The sequence below is a fragment of the Cottoperca gobio genome, chromosome 1, assembly GCF_900634415.1.
Source record: "Cottoperca gobio chromosome 1, fCotGob3.1, whole genome shotgun sequence".
Lineage (NCBI taxonomy): Eukaryota > Metazoa > Chordata > Actinopteri > Perciformes > Bovichtidae > Cottoperca > Cottoperca gobio.
In genome coordinates, this window is record NC_041355.1 from 22,992,787 (window position 1) to 23,011,897 (window position 19,111).

General features: G+C 42.4%; 1 protein-coding gene across 1 annotated transcript; it reads left to right on the forward strand.

Annotated features, from left to right (window-relative positions):
- The first annotated feature begins 1,680 nt into the window (after nucleotides 1-1,680).
- On the forward strand, nucleotides 1,681-18,020 carry LOC115015116 (insulin-like growth factor-binding protein 4). Its single transcript, XM_029442316.1, has 4 exons — nucleotides 1,681-2,575; nucleotides 11,555-11,718; nucleotides 12,799-12,924; nucleotides 14,377-18,020. The coding sequence occupies exons 1-4, from the start codon at nucleotides 2,218-2,220 to the stop codon at nucleotides 14,512-14,514; spliced, it is 786 nt and encodes a 261-aa protein (XP_029298176.1). The 5' UTR covers nucleotides 1,681-2,217; the 3' UTR covers nucleotides 14,515-18,020.
- Nucleotides 18,021-19,111: the final 1,091 nt, after the last annotated feature.

Here is a 19,111-nt window from a genome sequence, read left to right on the forward strand (position 1 = left end):
CTGAATGCACCCGACACAACTACATTTCCTTGTGCAATCCTGTATTGTATAATGACAATAATAAATCCTTGAAACACACCTTATAAATAAAACAGCTCATAAATGACACATAATGAAACAGCTGGCTCTCTTGTGAGCTCAAGGATCAGTGAGCAGCTCCACTAACTACCAAATTCTACATTGTTACTACACTCAGTCAAGGTATTTATTTGACATTGAGCAGATGTAGTTTTTCCTTTCTATTATTTGACTTGCATTGCAGTAAGTGGCTTAATAACAGCGAGGCCATTGATATCTCGATGCATTTCTGATCATTTTTGAGCAGGAACGGATGAGGAATCTGTAACTAACAACACACACTGCAGCGCCCACCTGAGTGGTGCGTGGCATTGTAAGGCTTGGCTGTGGCCCATGGTTCGCCTATGGCAACCAGCTACCAGCCGGAAGAAAAAAACTGAAAGAAAGCCCTCTCACAAAGGCATTACAATACATGCTGGGTTTCCATGGCAAAACGGAGGCCAAGGAACACAGGAAAAAAATAAAACGGCGGCCAATAAAAGCCATGATTCAAAACCTTAAAGGCTGGGTGTAGGGCATATCTCCCACACACGGGCAACTAAGAACACAGTCACACGCTGATTAATAGACTCTTTCATGATCAGAAACACACACATGTAATAAACTGTCCCAGTTTGCAGCGTTGTAAAAACTTATCCTGCGGGAGGCTTTTTTAGGACCGGTGGGGGCAGGGCGGCAGCAGGGGGGGGGTGTTAGACTGTCCATTTGCCTTTTATAGCTGCCCACTCCAGTTAGTTGCAAGAGAGGGAGAAAGATCTGGGGGCTGACATAATGAGGGGGGGGGGGGGGGCAACAGCAAAGACTGAACTGACCACTGGACACACACGTCTGCAAACACATACACACACACACACACACACACACACACACACACACACACACACACACACACTCACACATACACACACACACACACACACACGCCTGCAAACACACACACACACACACACACACACACACACACACACACACACACACACACACACACACACACACACACACACACACACACACACACACACACACACACACACACACACACACAAACACACACTGAGACCTTGTGGAGTGAGCAGGCAGGAGGTGGCTTTGGCTCTTTGTTGTTTGAACAATGTTTCGACCCCTGAGGCACATACATGTGTGTGTGTGTGTGTGTGTGTGTGTGTGTGTGTGTGTGTGTGTGTGTGTGTGTGTGTGTGTGTTGGGCATTTGAGGTTGTCTAAACAGCACTGATTATAATGAAGGAAAATGTTTCATCAAAGCAAATCAATATATCTGGGTAATAGTCAAATGAAATAAGACGGACCTGTGTGACTGAAGAGAATAAGAGAAAACCAAGTGTAATCTGTGTGTGAACAAGTGAGAAGGCGATTCAGCATTTTTTTTCTCTGCGTGCACTCAGGATTGAGAAAGGACAAGTGAGGGAGAGTGTATATAAGCTTGTGTGTGTGAGAGTAAGACAGAGGGAGACAGAGGGAGAGAGCTTTAGCCTGGCTTTTCTCTGCTGTGCTTTTCAGCTCCTCTCTCACTGTAGAAAGAGGCGTGTCCATGGACCAGTATAAAGTCCAAGGAGAGCCACTCATGTTGAGCCATTCCCAGGAGCGAGTCCTTTACACTGCACACCAGCAAGAGGAGGAAACTGCAGCTGTTACTTAATACGCTGCCTTTTGATGACTTGCTTTGCATTTGGACACTTGTAGACCAGATCTTTTGGCTGTTTCATTAGAGAGCGGGCGAGCCTCTGGACTCAAACTCTGAGAGAGAACAAGACTCACCTGGACACAGTGGTGGATAGCCTTCCTGCAACTGTTCATTCCAACACAACAAAAACTAGTTCTTATCACCACTACATTCGCCAGCCGAGCAGATCACAAGCAGGCTCCAATTTCTGCGCTGTGAAATTGAATCAGAGGAACGGCGAGGCAAAACAGCAGAGGCATTGTGTCCCTGCAATTGAAACACTAACCGAAAATATCAAAGACCATCCTGGACAAAGCGTTCCTCTCAAACATCACCTGTTGGTCCAAAATCTGCTGTTGAAGTAGAAAGTGATCAAAAGCTGCACAACACTCAGAGGAGAGGGAAGCAAAGGTGAGCCTACACAAGGGCAAAGGATTGCGTACAGGTGTCGGGGCTGCCATGGTGTGTGGAGGTGGCGTGGCAGCAGCTCCGTCCTGCTGGGGCCTTTGGGCATTTAGCGCCCTGTCACTGGTGGCACTGTGCTTGTCAGACCAAGCCATCCGTTGCCCGGTGTGCTCCGAGGAGAGGCTGGCCAGCTGCCGTCTGCCGGACGGCTGTGAGGAGACGGTGCGGGAGCCCGGCTGTGGCTGCTGCCCCACCTGTGCCCTGCCAAAAGGGACTCACTGTGGCGTCTACTCGCCCCGATGTGGCACGGGCCTCCGCTGCTACCCGCCGCGTGGCGTGGAGAGGCCACTGCACTCGCTGATGCACGGCCAGGGGGTGTGCACTGATGAGAGAGAGGTGGAGGACAACTCAGGTGAGAGCAAAGGGGTCAGAGTCTGTGTGTGAAACTCATGACAAATACACTTCTTCTTCCTTTTAGTTATTGTCAATTACAATTCAGCTCACAGCCCCAAAGCATCTACACCACCGCTGATATCTTCAAATGTCTTTGTCAAGATGCTTTCGTAGTGTGAAGCGACTGTCAGCCACAGCTGAGCAGGTTTCTGCGTCTCTCTCACTCTGTGGACCCACGGCCGAGCAGACCAGAATATCTTCTGTGTCCGCTCCCTGGGCCTTACCTGAGCTGGGCAGGGTCAGAGTTGGGGGGGGGTGGTGTGTGACAATGTGCTGCTTGTTTACCCTAATCTCGACTAAGCCCTGAACCAGAGCATGGACACACACCAGCTCCTCACGCATGGCCTGATGGGAGAGCACACACAGTCCCTTTGCTGTCTTGCGGCTGCTCACTGTGAAAGGGGCCCTGCTGTAAGACGCAGAGCAGGCTTCAGAGAGGAGAGCGCTATGGTGGTAGCTGAGGTGGGTGTGTGTGCATATGAGTGTGTGTGAGGATCTTCTCCTGCATGTGTGTGCTGCATGTGTCTGCACTCTGTATCACGGTGTGGCGTGCAAGTTAGTAATGTGTGAAGGAACCATTTGGTGAATGCAGATAGTGAGACAGAAAAATTGCAATTAGCTCATTATTAAAGTGAGATCCTGCAGGTAGTCGTGTAGTGCAGGCAGAGCAATGAAATGCATTGTGGTGGTACTGGGAACGTGAGAGTCTGAGTGTGTGTGTGGGGAAGTGAATGTGTGTGTGTGTGTTTGTAATGAGAGGAGGTAATAAAAGCTGCTGTATGAAATGACTGTAATGGAGTGGGGCCAGTGTAGAGCTATTAGAGCTCTCTGCAATCAGTAATTCACTTGGTGCTCTTTCATGGACGCCCCCAGCCTCCTCCTCCCCCTCCTCCTCCTCCTGCTGCAGATGTCTAACTCTTCTGCTGCCTGTGTCTCTATCACACTGTTTTGTTTTTTTTACTCTCCTCTTTATTGTTGCATTCCTTTTGCAAAGAAGAAAGTCTGTTTCCACTTTCACACAGTGGGATGTCTCAAACTGGATGTCTTATCTACAGTTCCAGTTCACTGCTTTGACGCTAACTTCTTTTCTGGTCTCCACTGTTTGTCTTCCTCTGCTCTCCTCAAAGGGAGTGGTGTTGATTTCCATTAAGCCATATGAGACAATTGCTATATTTCTTCTCAGACAAGGTGGTTCTTTCATTTGTTCCAGATTGTCAACTGACTGGCCCACCGTTTCTTCCACTGAGCCCAGGCTCCCAGACAGTAATGGCAGTAGACTATCCGCTAATGCCAGAACACCAAAGATGTGGGTGAACTTAGCCAATATAAAACTCCCAGGACTCTCATCTTCACTGCAGCATCTGTTTCCCCTGGCCCTAGGTGCACAGCCCCCCCTCCCCAACAAGCCTTTGAGCGCATCGCCCACCGCGTCCAGCTCCTTCATGAGGATGAGCTCATCGGCACTCTTGCTGCCAGAGTTGAAATGAGAGCCTTCTGCTCTCTGTGCAGGGCTAGCATAGGTTAGGCCGGCACATAGCATGACTAAATGGAATCAGAAAGAAGAGGAAAGTGGTGATAAAAGGCGGAGGGCTGTCTATGTTTGGTCCGGCTCTGTCCATCTTCACTTTATCTTGCAGAATGTGTTCTGCTCTTTGATGCTGTACAGTGGGGGAGTCTCAGGTCCATTCTTTGGGGTGGGGCAGTAGTAGATGGATTTTTGGAAAGTTCCTAAGTTTTGCTTTTGGTGTTCTGTAATCTGAGTGCTGAGTTCTGTTTGCCTCCACACTTTCTCACCCCTGGAATCTGTCATAACAAAGCGGGGAAGCACAGCCCAATAAATCTCACTGTAAATCAATTCTTCTGGGCAGCAGCTCAGATCGCTGAATAAGAATGTTCAATGTAAACCATGGCAAGCGGAGAGACAATCAGAAAGGCGTGGGGGAGAGGCGAAGAGCAACTCCAGTCACAAGCAAGAGATTTCCTTTGTGGCGCATTCACCGCTCTTATGCATTATTAAACAAGGGGGTGCATCTCCTGAATACATGTCTGACACTGCCCCACTCCTAGCAACAGTGAACATGCTAGATAAAAATAGAAGAGGGTTTTTAAAAACCAAGAGAATTCATAATGAAAAGGACCCTAGGATAGAGGCAGATCTCAGCCCATGGAAGGGAATTTAGGGTGTTCAGGCTAATAGCTGCAGCTCTGCATCTAGATCCTGAAACATAAAGACTTCTTCATGACTGCCACCTCTTTAAGGCGGATATACTGCTAACTACCAACAAAGGAAGTAACTAAGTAAAGGTCATTCATTCAGTCAGGCTGACAAGAGTTATGAGATATCCATTTTCTTTGGTTCAAAACTGTGTATTTCTCTCAGAAATGTATCATCGTTAAGGTTATTCTGGAGCTCAAATGTAACTAGTGTTACCCTGCAGCTTTTGTCAAGGTCTAAGACAGCGCCAGTGCATCTTAGTATCCCATTCTTAGAAACCCTCTCTTTCTTGATACTTAGAATAAATCATCATGCGTGTTGACATCTGCTACTGCATTCCTGCCAAGTCTGGTGTCGTGTTCAAATGCATCCCTCTGACAGTGAAACGTATATTATTTACAAACTGATACACCTACAGGCACTGAAGGAGTTGCATGAATGAAGCTGCCGACGAAGCCAGACTCTGTCCAACTACGCCCCAATTTGCTGTGACGCACACAGGTCTTGATGAAAGCAGCATGCTAACCTTGATTTTCCTTTCTCCCACAAGCTACGACTCCTCGGCACGTTTTGGGAGTTGTGAAGCAGTTTGAAGATGTGGATGTGCTGTATGAGGATTTTCCCAAACCTCTTTCATCAGATTTCCCTTAATGTAGTGAATCTGCTTTCTTTTGGGTCGTGCGGCACATTTGTGCAGCTGGGGCTCTCGTGCAGGAGTAAATGTGATTAGCCCCCTTCTAGTGTTGGAGCAGAATACATAAACAGGTCAACATTGTCCTGACCATGAAACAGGCCGAATCTGAGGAGCGCAGTGAATCCTTCATGCAGCATGTAAGCCTATCCAGTCAGCAACTCAAAACACTGGAGCAATCTACAATATCTTAATACATGTATGTTCTGAGTACTCATGCTGTTCACAAAGATTCATATGTGTTACTGATATTCCAGGTAGTATGCCCCTTCCACTTCCACCCAAGACCCGGAATCTGTACATATATTTAAACAAGAGCAATCCACTCAAAATTAAGTTAATGATGTACCTCAAAATAGTTTGACCTAATTCACTGCAGCTGCAGCTTTCTGTCTATTCATAGATCTTTTCATTACATGTAATAGTAGTATCAGTGCATCAACTAGTGATGGACTAAGATTAGCTTCGCGCACTTTGACAAACTTTACTCACAGATCTGCTTGCAAGTAAATCCACAAAACAAATAGTGATGCAGTCTGGCCTGTGGAGTTACTGTATGTCCATGAGGTTGCCTCAGATCACTTCATATTGTTGGATAAGTGACACAAATTCAGATGTCTTGGAACAGGTTTGAATCTACATTGAAAAATAAATTTGCTTCCTGAAAAGAGAAGAAACTGTGAATCTGAGAGGAGGCAGTGAGTGTGGGAAACACCTCACACTGCACTAAAACTACCAACACATGTTTTATTTTCATCATGCAGTACAATGTTTTTGATCTAAAATATTTTTAGTCAGGATAAAGAACAATGTTTATTCTGATGATGATCCAGCTGCTCTATCCTTTAAGGGCTGTTCTCCACTCAATTTAATACGAATACCTGGAAAACTCAGTTTGTCACAAAGAATCACGCAAAAGCACCACTAAATCGTGTGTTTAGCAGATAAGTGCTCAAAGGTTTCTTGTAAATAAATCATTTTACATGCAAAAAGCATTAAAAAATGACTGAAGAAATCTTAGTGGACTAAGGCCAAAACCACCCATTAGTGGAGCAATCGACTAAGATTGGGCAGCCTGTGTGTGTGTGTGTGTGTGTGTGTGTGTGTGTGTGTGTGTGTGTGTGTGTGTGTGTGTGTGTGTGTGAGAGTGTTATATCTCTTATTAGAGACAACAACAGTTTCAAACCTTAGCCAGAAATATTACACACTGTTTTGTGTAAAAGTCTGATCATCTAATGTTTTCTTAACTGAAACTGAATAAACTGTTGAAAGCTGCCGTTGCGTCTGCGTGATGGTGGTTTTATATTTGGCTGCCGTTATGTGTGAACTTAGTTCTACAAGGACAATGTTTAGCAGAGTATTCTCCTAAATATAATCTTTAATACCCATGAGAATAGACAGGGCCTTGTGCAATTTAGGACTGATAGTAGGCATGTGCATTATTAATTCCTTGCAGATATGCTGCTCCTTTTTATTTTCTTCTCTTTAAAGACTTAATCAAAGAGGACAGGACACTGCTGCTGCTCTGCTCGCTTTGGACTCACGCTCACAAACATGTCGTACTTCTGAATGTCTGTTTTATACCATCAGTTGATGGAAAGTGGCCAACGCAGCATCAGGCCGAGCAGCAGCAGGTTTTCACAAAGGTTGTCCTTGTGAAGTTAATTCAACTTTATATCTTTCCTTTGACAAATGGCTATTCTAAAATTCCCATTGGCCTCCTTAGGCACATGAAAGTACTGGTAGGCTTTAACATTGTTACGAGTGAACCAGACATCAACTCTGATGATTAACTGATTCAAAGAAAGCTTCTGCCAGGAAACCAGGATCCAGTGTTGACTGAAGAGAACACTTTTTTGGTCCAAAGCCTAGTTGACTTTTGAGCTCTCTGCCAGAAACTGCTGAAAAAACACTTATCAAACATTTTGGAAGAGCAGCCTCCCCAAATAGTATTCATTCTGCAGGAGATTAGTTGCTGTCAATATAGTATCATCTATTATATCTATCTATGTCAAGCAGAACCAGAACACTACACACAATGTTCTTCTGTCTCTCTTGAGATTGTAAATGTGAAACTCACATTTTAGGCAAGTCTAGGAAGGTTTGATGAACCGATCTTTTCTTAAATCAATCTAATCCCAATGTTTGTAAAACATAAATGAACAAGGTGGAGGAACTGGAATGACCCCGGCGAAGGTAAAGGCCTCATGGAGTCATGGAGTTGACCCCTGTGCACTGATCAATGACTCTTTATTGCTGTAAACAGTTAGAACGGATTAAATACAGAGGACAGATATCTTATATAGGATTAGTAGAGTTCAATTTAAGATCTCAATAACAACCATTGCAATGCTAATATTTCATTGGTTTCTTTTGTATTTTGGATATCTGATCTTTTCCTTTACTTAGACATAAACAAACGTTGTTGAAAGTTGAGCAATGTTTACTGCTCTCCGGGGTTAAACATTTTCAGTGTGTTTGGTCAAATATGTGCAGTGGTACACATATAAACACACCAGTTACAACTGTAACCACACCCAGCAGTGACATCACAGTGGACTGACCCTGAACTACATTCATCACCGGAGCAAAAGGAGAAGTTAAACCACTAGTAGTCAGCAAAAACAATGATGTTCTTCTATAGGAATCTTTTACTTGAGTTTTTTAATGAATTCTGACCAAGCAGCAACCTCCACTTGAGGCGGGCTCCGAAAGCCCCCATGTTAGGATGCCCAACTTTACAGCAGAAATAAACATGTTTATAGCCTGGTACAGCTTGTTTCTCCATTCATGACAATTGTATGGAGGGGGAATTTTTATATAACTCATCCGTTTAAATTATATAAAGGCTTAAAGTTATGCATAATTAATGGTATGGCCGTTTTGAGTGACAGGTGGTTAAAGTTACAGCCGGGCCTGCGTCAGCACCACCGGCGATCCACCTCAGCCATTCTGAGATTAGAGTTGGGCAACATCCATATTATAAATTGTGACCAATATATGTACTGACTGGGACATTTTACAGTTAAAATATATCTGTAAGTACTCTTACATATGTTCACCAATTTGTTATTACTTATTGGGCCATAACATACGATACAGCTAACATTGGCTGGTCCGTCGGGCTCTATGCCCTGAGAGGAAGTTACTCAGCAGCAGTGTTATCAAACTCAAATGTAAAGACTAATCTATCTACCCAGCTTCACAAGAGCCCTGTCTATCTGTATTAAATAGAGCAAAAGGTAATTTTTTTAAAGGGTGCATCTCTGTTTTTTGTACAAATGTCTCACACAGTGGACTCTCTTATGGTTTAGAGTCCATGATCTAAACTAGTGGAAGTATGAACCCTAGGACAGTACTTTGCCAATGTCCATAACTAAATATTTATTTGAGGAGGACATTTGTTTCTGAGGTTTACAAGTTCAGCCTGAAAGCCTTTGGAAGTGCAGCAGCTGATGTGTGACAACAAATACTTAACCAAGAACTCAATTTAGCAAGGAAGGCAGTTTTTGTGTGTGATAGATTTGGTATTGCTAAGATAACGGAGCTTTGTGTGAGCACTATGTGACCATATGCTAATCAGACGGCGCGTTGACCTCACACTAGGCTATAAAACAAGACAAAGATTTTACAGATGAATTTGACGATGACTTTCACCTGCTGATTAATACAGGTGGGGATCTTTGTTTGTGTCTTTAATGGATGCTGTTGGCTTAGTTTCTGCTTATTGCAATGTACAAGACAAAACAAGACCGGTGAAGACTGTTCCTGTTCCTCTAAGTATGATTGTATGTTTACTTAAGATCTCTCTATCTTTGTTGTGCACCTGCGACTGCCAATGCAACGCACCGCACAGCTACAGGGCTGATAATGCACTGTAGGAATTATATTTCAAAAGCCAAGAGCTGCTGAACCAAATCAAAGGAAACCACACAGAGAAGTGGCAACTTCCTCCATAGAAAATAGCAGTGGTAGCAAACAGGACATGCCACCCCTGACCCACTTCTACATCACTTTGGCTCTCCCTATTAAAGAGCGTGGAATCGGAAAAGTTTGAACTGGCAAAAGACGAGAAAGAACAACTTGAAACAAAGGAAACAGCTGAAACTCTGTTGGCTCTTGTGGAAGAAAGTGCTGATGAGAGAGCCTTAACAGCAACAAGACTAAAAATACAAACAGCCAAGAGACACTTCCCCCCCCCAGACAAGTCAAGCCAAGCAAGATGACTGAAGTTTAGACAAACATGGTCATCTTCCAACTCCTGTCGCCAAGTTAAAAAAAAAAATCTAGTCATAGCCAGAAAATGGCTCAGCATCAATATCCTGAGTACAGCAGAGCCAGGATTAGCTAAACAATCTTGTAGTGGTTTGGATTGTGTGTATGCATGCCTTCATGCATTGTAGACCTGACTAAGATTAAGAAGGCAACTGAGACACCTTCATCCTCTCTTTGCAAACAGCAATTAATTAGTGACCTCAGAGCAGTGTTTCTCAAACTCTTTCAGACCAAGGACCACTTAACCAATAAAAAAACACTCACGGACCACCTAACTCCCCAAATATTCCAAAAACAATAGAGAATATTGTTGGAGCTCCGTACGAGGGGGTGCTGCTGTCTGGTGCACTAGCGGACCACTCTTTGAGAAAGACTGCCTCAGACCAGGGCTCAGATCTGGATCAGTGACAAGTGTTGCACGCCACAGGTGAAAAGCAGCATGCATGTGTGCACAGAAAGGCACACACACAACCGGTATCCCTCATTTTCCCATCTTGTGCCCCCCAGCCACCAAACATCTCACACACACACACACGCACACACACACACACACACACACACACACACACACACACACACACACACACACACACACACACACACACACGCACACCCACTTGTGACAGTGCAAATATCCTCTAACAACATCCATCTGGCACAGAGCGAGGTTGTTGTGGAGGGGTGGAGAATGAAGAGAGGGGGGGGGGGGGGGGGGTGGGTGGGCACTTCCTGAGGAAGCAGCTGGCTGCCTGCAGGGCCACAGAACTGCAGGATTATAGGGATGCAAAGGTGAATGCGGCACAGACCACAATGTACAGAGGGTGGCAGAACAGGGGTGGTATGGTTTATAAAGCCTCAGAGCTCGTGGCACGGCTGTGGTGCAGTAGTTGAGTAGCAGGGTAAGAGCTGAGGTACAGATTACCCCCCAGAGCGGGAACATGGCTCTGTGTCCTTGAGGTTAACCTGGCCTCATTTTTAGCCTACATCTCACCATGTTCGGCTGTATGGGATGTTATGTAGGAGGACAAGGAGGAAAGGCAGAACAGAGACCCAAGCTAATCATTAATATAATATATTATTAAAACATGATATTATTATGTTGCACTGAATCCTGTAGGGCTGAACCCAATAGTTTCAAGCTTCATTAATAACGTTGACGTTTGAATTCTAAGTCAACATTCAACATTTTTCTGTTCATTGTGTTTAACACTAATATTATTAGTACTATACTATTTGTAGAATTAGAGTCCAGTGGCGGCTGCGTAGGATTGTTTCTGATTCGTGTGGACAGTTCCAACAACTAAAAGCGTTGTAAAGTCCCACAGTCAACATTTATTGAAAAAAGGTAAATGTAATAATCATTTTTAAAATTCACAGCATGTTTTTAACTAATGAAATATTCTGCTTCAATCCGTGTGTGTGTGTGTGAGTGTGTGTGTGTGTGTGCTCTCCCACTTGCTGCACACACGGAGGCACGTTCTGAATACGTTGTATTCAAGTTGATTTAATCAATAAAAGACTAACACATTTTTAGGGTGATGACGTCATAAACTATGAGGACAGACGGTCGAAGCTTCATTGGGAAACCTCAATGGAAGCTTCGAGTGTAAACAATGACATTGGATGCAGCCCTACAATCCAGCAAAAAAAGCCCTGCAACTGTTTTTGACAAAGTGTTTAAGTAATACTTGATGGCAGTGCATTGTCCACCTTGTTGTTGAACTGCAGGAACTAACGCATTAATCCCTGTCCTTCAGCTATGGACAGGCAGGATGAGATCATCCCCGAACACCCAAACAACAGCAACATCCGGTGCAGTCCACAGGACAAGCGCTGCATTCAGAAGACCCTGGCACGACACCCTCCCAAATCCACAAATCAGCGAAGCAACACCGCCAGAGATGAGACTAAGGCGGCGCTGGTGAGAGAAACCATCTTATGACAAAACAACAAACGCAGGCGATCCCCTCTGCAGCACATGCCCCAGCGCCAGCAGGTGTTTTACATTAAGGTCCCAAAGCCACAAGCAGGTTATAAATGTACAAATTAGTTATTTACAGACCATGAAATTTAATTGCGGTCTTGCGTAATAAAGTGCAGGTGCACATTGACATCAACGTATAATTGGCTGTTTTAATAATGGCGAGAGCAGGTCATAACATCCCCATTAATCAGTGACAGGTTGCCTTTACCACATGTTAGTGCATTCACTTTACACAGACATGTTAAACATTTCAAAGACTTAGTGCAGCTTGATTGGCTTCATTAAAAATGTGGCAGAATGATGCATTCACATGCAATCATTAGTTGGCTTGTGAGTTCAATGCAGCCAACTGTCAGCCCTGTTTGCAGTGTCCGCGAGCACACACACTGTAAGAAGGTGGACATTTCTTACTATCAAATAAAAACCTGTGTGACGTTGAGTTTAGCTTCACCAGCACTTTGACTTTGATTTCAATACACAAGTCATGAAGACAAAAGTAAAGTTGAGGTTTCCCAGTTCATCTGGTTGCCTGGTTTTTATTTTATACTTTAAAATCCCACTTTTCTTTGTCATTCCCATTGTAGATGTATTCATAACTTTTTATGACCAACTGAAATTATATCTTAACTTATGGTGGTTGATTTTTACATTTAAACTAAACTTTTATCATTATTTTCTTCTTAATTTGGAATTCTTTTATAAACAGCAGTTTTCTTACACCATTGAAATGTTTACATTTAGTCTCAGAGCTGCAGGATTTGAGGGAAATGTGTGTTTGCTTAGTTGAGAATCACAATAACAAAATTATTGCGACAAATAAACAGATGACTTTAGAAGTGCACTTAGCTCTGCTGCTTTCATTATAAAGCTAAAATATAAAACGATGCTTATATTGCAGTGTTTCGAGATGTGTTTATTATAAGTTGACGTTTCTGGCGATGACTATTTAAAAAAATTATATTGTGCAGCCCCTATGTCTATAGTGTACGAACATCAATACAAATATTTCTCCAACAGGCTCCATGTCGTGCTGAGCTACAGAGAGCGTTGGACAGACTGGCGTCAAACAGCCGCACACACGATGATCTCTTCACGATCCCCATACCCAACTGTGACAAGAACGGAGACTTCCACGCTAAACAGGTCTGTGATCAGGCTCCCACTCGCTTTGAGCTTTATTGAATTACTGAGCAGAACACTATTTGGCCTGTGAAGCTCTATTATTAAGCCAATAGCAATAGAAATGCCTATCTTTATACTTCAAACTGTTCCTTTACATACATCAGCAATCTGTGGGAAATAACACAAAACATGCCGGCAGACGATAAAATATTGTTATTGTTATAAGTAGAAGATCAACACTAAAGCGTCTCCAAGCAGACTGCCATGGCAATGCCAAGACCTTTCTTTCGTAGCGATTTGTTTCCCATAAACAGTCAACAAAAATCACTTTATTACTGAGCAATTAGCTTTTGCATGCAGTTCCTTTTTGTTATTCTGCCTTTGCACGATTGGGCAACTACGTAGATAAGAGTGAGACAATCAGAGAACATAAAACCTAGATAAGACTGCTCAGACTTGTATTTGCAATCAAAGCAGCAGACGCAGAGTGAGTGATAAAAGGAACGCTCTGCTCAGGCACCGTGTTGATTGTGTAACGTGGTTAAAGTATCTCTGTCTGCTCACATTTACAGGCATCTGTTTACTGTTTAACTAAAACTGCACCGTGATAAACCCTATTGGGAAGTAAAGCACAGGTCACACGGGACAACTGGCAATCATTTCATGGCAGGGTTGCTCTGAGATTCTTAACTGAGTCTTAGAGGCTGGAGCCGTGAATCATTACAGAACAAGTCAAAAGTCACCCGATGTATTTTGCATAACAGGAATTGCTAAAAGTCCACGGAAGGAATGTCGTGAGCTGGGAATCAAATCATTTGATTCTGTTTTTGGGTATATCTCTGACCATGTATGCAGAACAAAGCCAAGTGTGCAAAATAATGACAACATCTCTCAAAGTTTAACAGCCAGGTCTGATGTCATCCTGGAGGATTATGACCCTGCCAGCAGAGCATCGACTGTTCTTTCAGGATAATCAAACTAGTCTGTGACCTCAGTTCAAACCTGCATTAATTGACTCTCATGGGGAGCACAAGCTGTAAACACAACACGAAGACAAAGTATCACCTTAACCAAACGTGTTAGCAAGCACTTTCGGACGTCCAGAAAGTCCATTATTCTCTCTCTCTCTTAGCTCTCCACCTACGCCTGAGGGGAACATCTGTCTCTTTAGCTGCGAAATGTTGTGTGTTCACCAGCTAGTTGCTAACGTTGTCAGTGTGCAGACAGGTGCTGCACAGGTAATGTACAGTACAGGTAATATAAACACATTTATTAGAGCCAGCGTTGCCAAACGGGAAACTATCGTTTCAGAGGCTTGAAATGATCGTACCAACAACTAACAGTGAGGGTCACACAATGGTCGAATGATACATTATGGCACTTTTTGGCTCTATTGATCAAATTTGAGGGCAGAGTTATTGAAGAGGCTGTTATATGTTACTAGAATATTGTATATATTTTTGCTGCCCACAGTGTCATCCTGCGCGCGACGGCCTGCGAGGAAAGTGCTGGTGTGTGGATCAGAAGACGGGCATGAGGCTGCCGGGCCCGCTGGAGCTGCGAGGGGATCTGGACTGCCACCAGTTAATGACTGCGACCCTGAGGGATTGAGGAGTGGAGGGGCTGTGGGGGTGCAGGACCAGCTGGATTCTACTGGTGCTCCTTAGTAGAACTACACGAGGAAAGGACTTCGCTCTAAAGCCTCGCTTCACCTGAGGCCAACGGTACTTGAGCCTGCACAACAAAAAGGAAACCATTGAATTGAGTTATTTTGCTATTTTGTTTTCTGTGTGTGAGAGTATGTGAGTTTCTTGAGCATTTGTTGTGTATTGTTTCTACTACGTGACCTTAAGACCGATAGTCTTTAGACACATGCGCTTTAAAGTTTCAGGTGGCAAAAAAAAAAAAAAAACCTTCCACAGATTCAGTTTAATTGTGATCTTTGTTAGAGAGCAACATGTGTTGTTTTCTCGAGTGTAACTTCAGTAGAGTATTGTAAAAAGTAGGAAAATGCATCAACCCCACCAGATAATCAGACCTGACACACACCAGGAGCTGTTAGCACTAGATCAGTTGGAATTACTGCATCAGGACAATCCAGAAAGATGATCAATTAAAGGATTGTGTACTCGTTTTTACAAACTTTGTGTAATTGGTTGTAACATGTGGCTCTTATTCTACTGTCCTATATGTCGTAAACCCCACCCATCTGGTAAGTGGGTTAAAACAAAGCACAACATGTGCCTGCAAACACAAAGTCTAGTTCAGAGACGACACAAGAGTAGCAATAAAAGACGGGATGAGAACAGATCAAACAACAAAGAAACAGGGGGGAAAGGAATGCAACAATCCCCTGGCTCGAGTTACCAAATGATAAGCCAAAAGCTTTTCACAACATCAAGACCAAAGTGAAAAGTGAGATTCTTTTTTGAACAACTGTATCTCTGAAAGGCCAGAATAGATTTGTTTCATCGCCCTGTGGTTAACTCTGCTTCCTCTCCGTCATCGTGGTGCGGAGGGACCGGCAGCATAGCAGGGCTGGAAACTCTGTGCACTGCTGATAGGGTAATCTTACTTCTCCAGCTGGTGCGAAGATGCCAGTGTGACCTTCATGTTCATATGAATATGCTTCAACATACAGGATTTCTTTCCAAACAGACTGCTTGGCAGAACTTTGGTGGTGCTATATACTGATTGTGCCAAAATAACAAAATAAAAAAAGGCTTCTGCACTTTTGGGTATTGTTTAGGATTGGAACAGAAGACTGGGATTTTCAGGAAGTCGAGCAATTAGCATAAGCAAACGTGAGGATCACCTAAATGTGTGACCATCTGCACTAGCTATTGGCCAAGGCTGCTTTCAATGTGTGTTTTTAATGTTAAATATGAAAGTGACACCTCACATGTAAATTGTAAGCGTGATGCGTCTTAAATATGAACGCAGAGTAATAAGAGTTAATGATTAAGCACCTGGCAGCATAGCAACTCCTAGTTAACGTGAAGCTTTGTATGGAGGAGGTGGAGCAGTAAAGATAGCATAATGTTTACGTGGTACCCAGAGTTTCTTCTGTTAATCTGACAACGGTAGTTTTCAGTTTCCATATCGTCTGTAGGGCATCATATTAATAATTAAAGGAGTATACGACCAGTGTAAGTGACATAGCTAATCATCAAACATTTTAGATACTGTAGGCGAGACTGGTTCTTATAGCAGTTTGATTGTACAGGTGGCGTGCATTATGAGTTCAGCGCAGAGTTCCAGGTTTAAGCTAACGCTGGTGTTTGTCACTAGCAGATATGAACAGCTGCTCTGTTCCACAGCAGACTTTGCTCGAGCACAAATTCATCATGTGTGATTATTAGTGTTGCTGTCCCACACAGAAAACCATAAATGTCAACCTAACAAATCGTTTGTGTGTAGATTACAGTGCAGTAATAACACTTTTGTTGAAAATAATAAAATAATAACGACAGATATTTACAGCTACTTTCACAAAAGGGACTTTTGGTTCTTTCTATGTCTCAACATTTCTGACGCTGGCGTATAAGGGCCATTGCAGGTTTAAAAATAACAATAATTACGGAGCAGGTTTTTTTTCTCAGAATATTATCCATATTCTGTGGAACTTCCGAGATTAAAGTCGCAAATTTCCGAGAAATAAACGTATGAGAAAATAAATAGGAACATAGTGTTTTTTTGTTCACTTTACAAGGAGGCATAGACGTCATCACGCCACAGACGGTAAACAGGGAATATCATTTGATCAAGTTAACAAGTGCTGAAGTATGTGGTGTGAGGACGTCGATCCAACAAAACACTATTCCACACAGAAATTAAAAAGTATTTTTGGTTATTTTTATTATACATTTTTGCACAATTTTCCATATTGAATTTGGTCTAACCTTTTACTAAAATGCTGTAGTATATGCATATATAAATGGTGAGTCTGAGAAAAGCAAAATCCTCTAATTATGATGCTTCACTCTTTTGGTTTTTGTGCATGGTAATGAAACATAACTTCCAGGTTGCTCCCCCAGTAATCTCAACCCAGCTAACTGAGGACAGTTATGGACCAGCCCATTCCTAAAATTAATCTGACAAATACCTTTATCATCTGACTGAGGATTTGTTATACGTGTCTTCAGTGCATCCTTCTACTATTTGTACACCTAGACACTTGGAGGGTGAATTATTACTGCACTTTGTCTTCTTTCATTTAGCTACAAAACTCTAATTTGGAAAAACATTTTTTACAAAGATTTACAACGATGTTTCCATAAATTCTCATCCTATAAGGTTAGTCATAATAAACTATTCAAATACATTTTTTATTTATTTTCCTGCCTCTGTGTTGGCCTTGTTATTTTATCATATATAATATGAATATGAATTACATGCTTTTGGTTCCCAGTTTCTAACAACTCAACATACTGTGAGGAATTTAATCTTATCACTGAAGCCAACGGTCAAGCTGCTGAAAACAGTGTATTTCCACCTGATGACCACTATTACGATATTAAGAAATGTATCCAAAGGTAGTTCACCCAAACACAGACGGATATATAGAAGGTGTTATGGGTGGAGAATCATGCTACAACTAAAAAATGTCAAAAACTAAATATCCTGAATCTCGTTCCAAAGACAAAGTTTCTGGCGACATCAATACTCATTCAGTGAACTGCATGCACACAAATAAGTTCCAGCTAAATCCTATCTTATCATTCAGTATCTAATGAAGTGTAACTAAACACATTTATCTGGTAACTGTAATCGCTGAGAGCCTTCTAACTACATAAACTGTGTATTTAAGCTAAATTACGTCGCTTGATCTCTGACTTTGCTGTACTGAACTGTCATTTCTCGACAATAGACTGTTCCTTTGATATTATCTAGTGATGTGTAGAAGATATGAAGTAATGTTTGCATGCATACAAATGGACTGGGGACTAAGGTCTTGTGTATCTTGTCCAGAACAGGACCCTTATACTAAAACACTGAAGTGATCAAAGAACTGAAATATAAAGTTTCAACTAATGAAATGATCAGTCATATTGTAAATGTTTACCTGATGAAAATGTACACATTGTAATACATCAATTAAAACACTTTAGAAACTACAATTGTGATGCTGTTGCTGTTATTATTAGTAGCAGTAGTAATATCAGAAGTAATATCTGACAAGTTGATCTTATCACAGATATACTGTATTGGTATCAGCTTATATGTTGGCCAGCAAGCCACAGGAAGTGCAGACACAAACACCACACAGTAACTAGTACACAACGATCTACAACATAACGTTTCCCCTATCACACATGACTTTTAATGTTTGTTATCATTCAGTATAGTTTATTATAGTTAAACATTTATTCTTAGGTATTTGAGTCGTATTTATTTGATTTGAAATGCAACATATATTTCATGTGTTTGTGCTTTATAGTTATTACTGATACTAAAGTAATTGTCATCAGAGCTTAGTGTTTAAATACTTATTTTATATTTGCTGTTTGTGTTTGATAACATTTATTTTTCAACGTTTCCACCAAACATTTTGGTCATAAAACATCTTGATAATCTAAATGAGATAGACCCAGATTTGGCTCCCCCCCCCAGAGTCTCTCCACCAACGGCTTGAGAACAACCTTTTCTCGCACGCCAATGGAGGCAGACTGGGCTTCTTCACGAGAGGAGGGGGTTTAAAGAGACAGGCGCTAAAGCAGAGCGTTTCAGACAGAGGGTGAATAAAGGTATATTCAGGAACACAGAATGTGTTTTCTGAACATTAAAGCATGTAAACATGTTCTTGTAGAAACCCAAAATACAAGCATGGACATAGAAATGTCATCTCTTTGTGAAGCACTTCAAATAAAAAGATTGTTTGTGTAATGTTTATGTTAAAAATCAGATATTAGGGCTGGACGGTATATTGACTTTTGAAGTTGTATACATTTCCCAATGATCAAGGATCAGACAAGACCATTTATATCGATGTAGTTTGATGTTGCGTGCATTACATAACCTGTTACATGCAAGTGTTTTCATCTCTCCGTGTCCTCTCTCACACTCTCCGCTCTACCCCGCCCCAACTCTCCCTCTGTGTCTGTGGCCCCACGAGCTCTCTTCGGCTAGACCGTCGCAAAGCAGAGCTGAGGAAAAATGTAACAGTTAAGTTATCAAGTGGCAGTAAATGTTCAGTGTACAGTAGGTT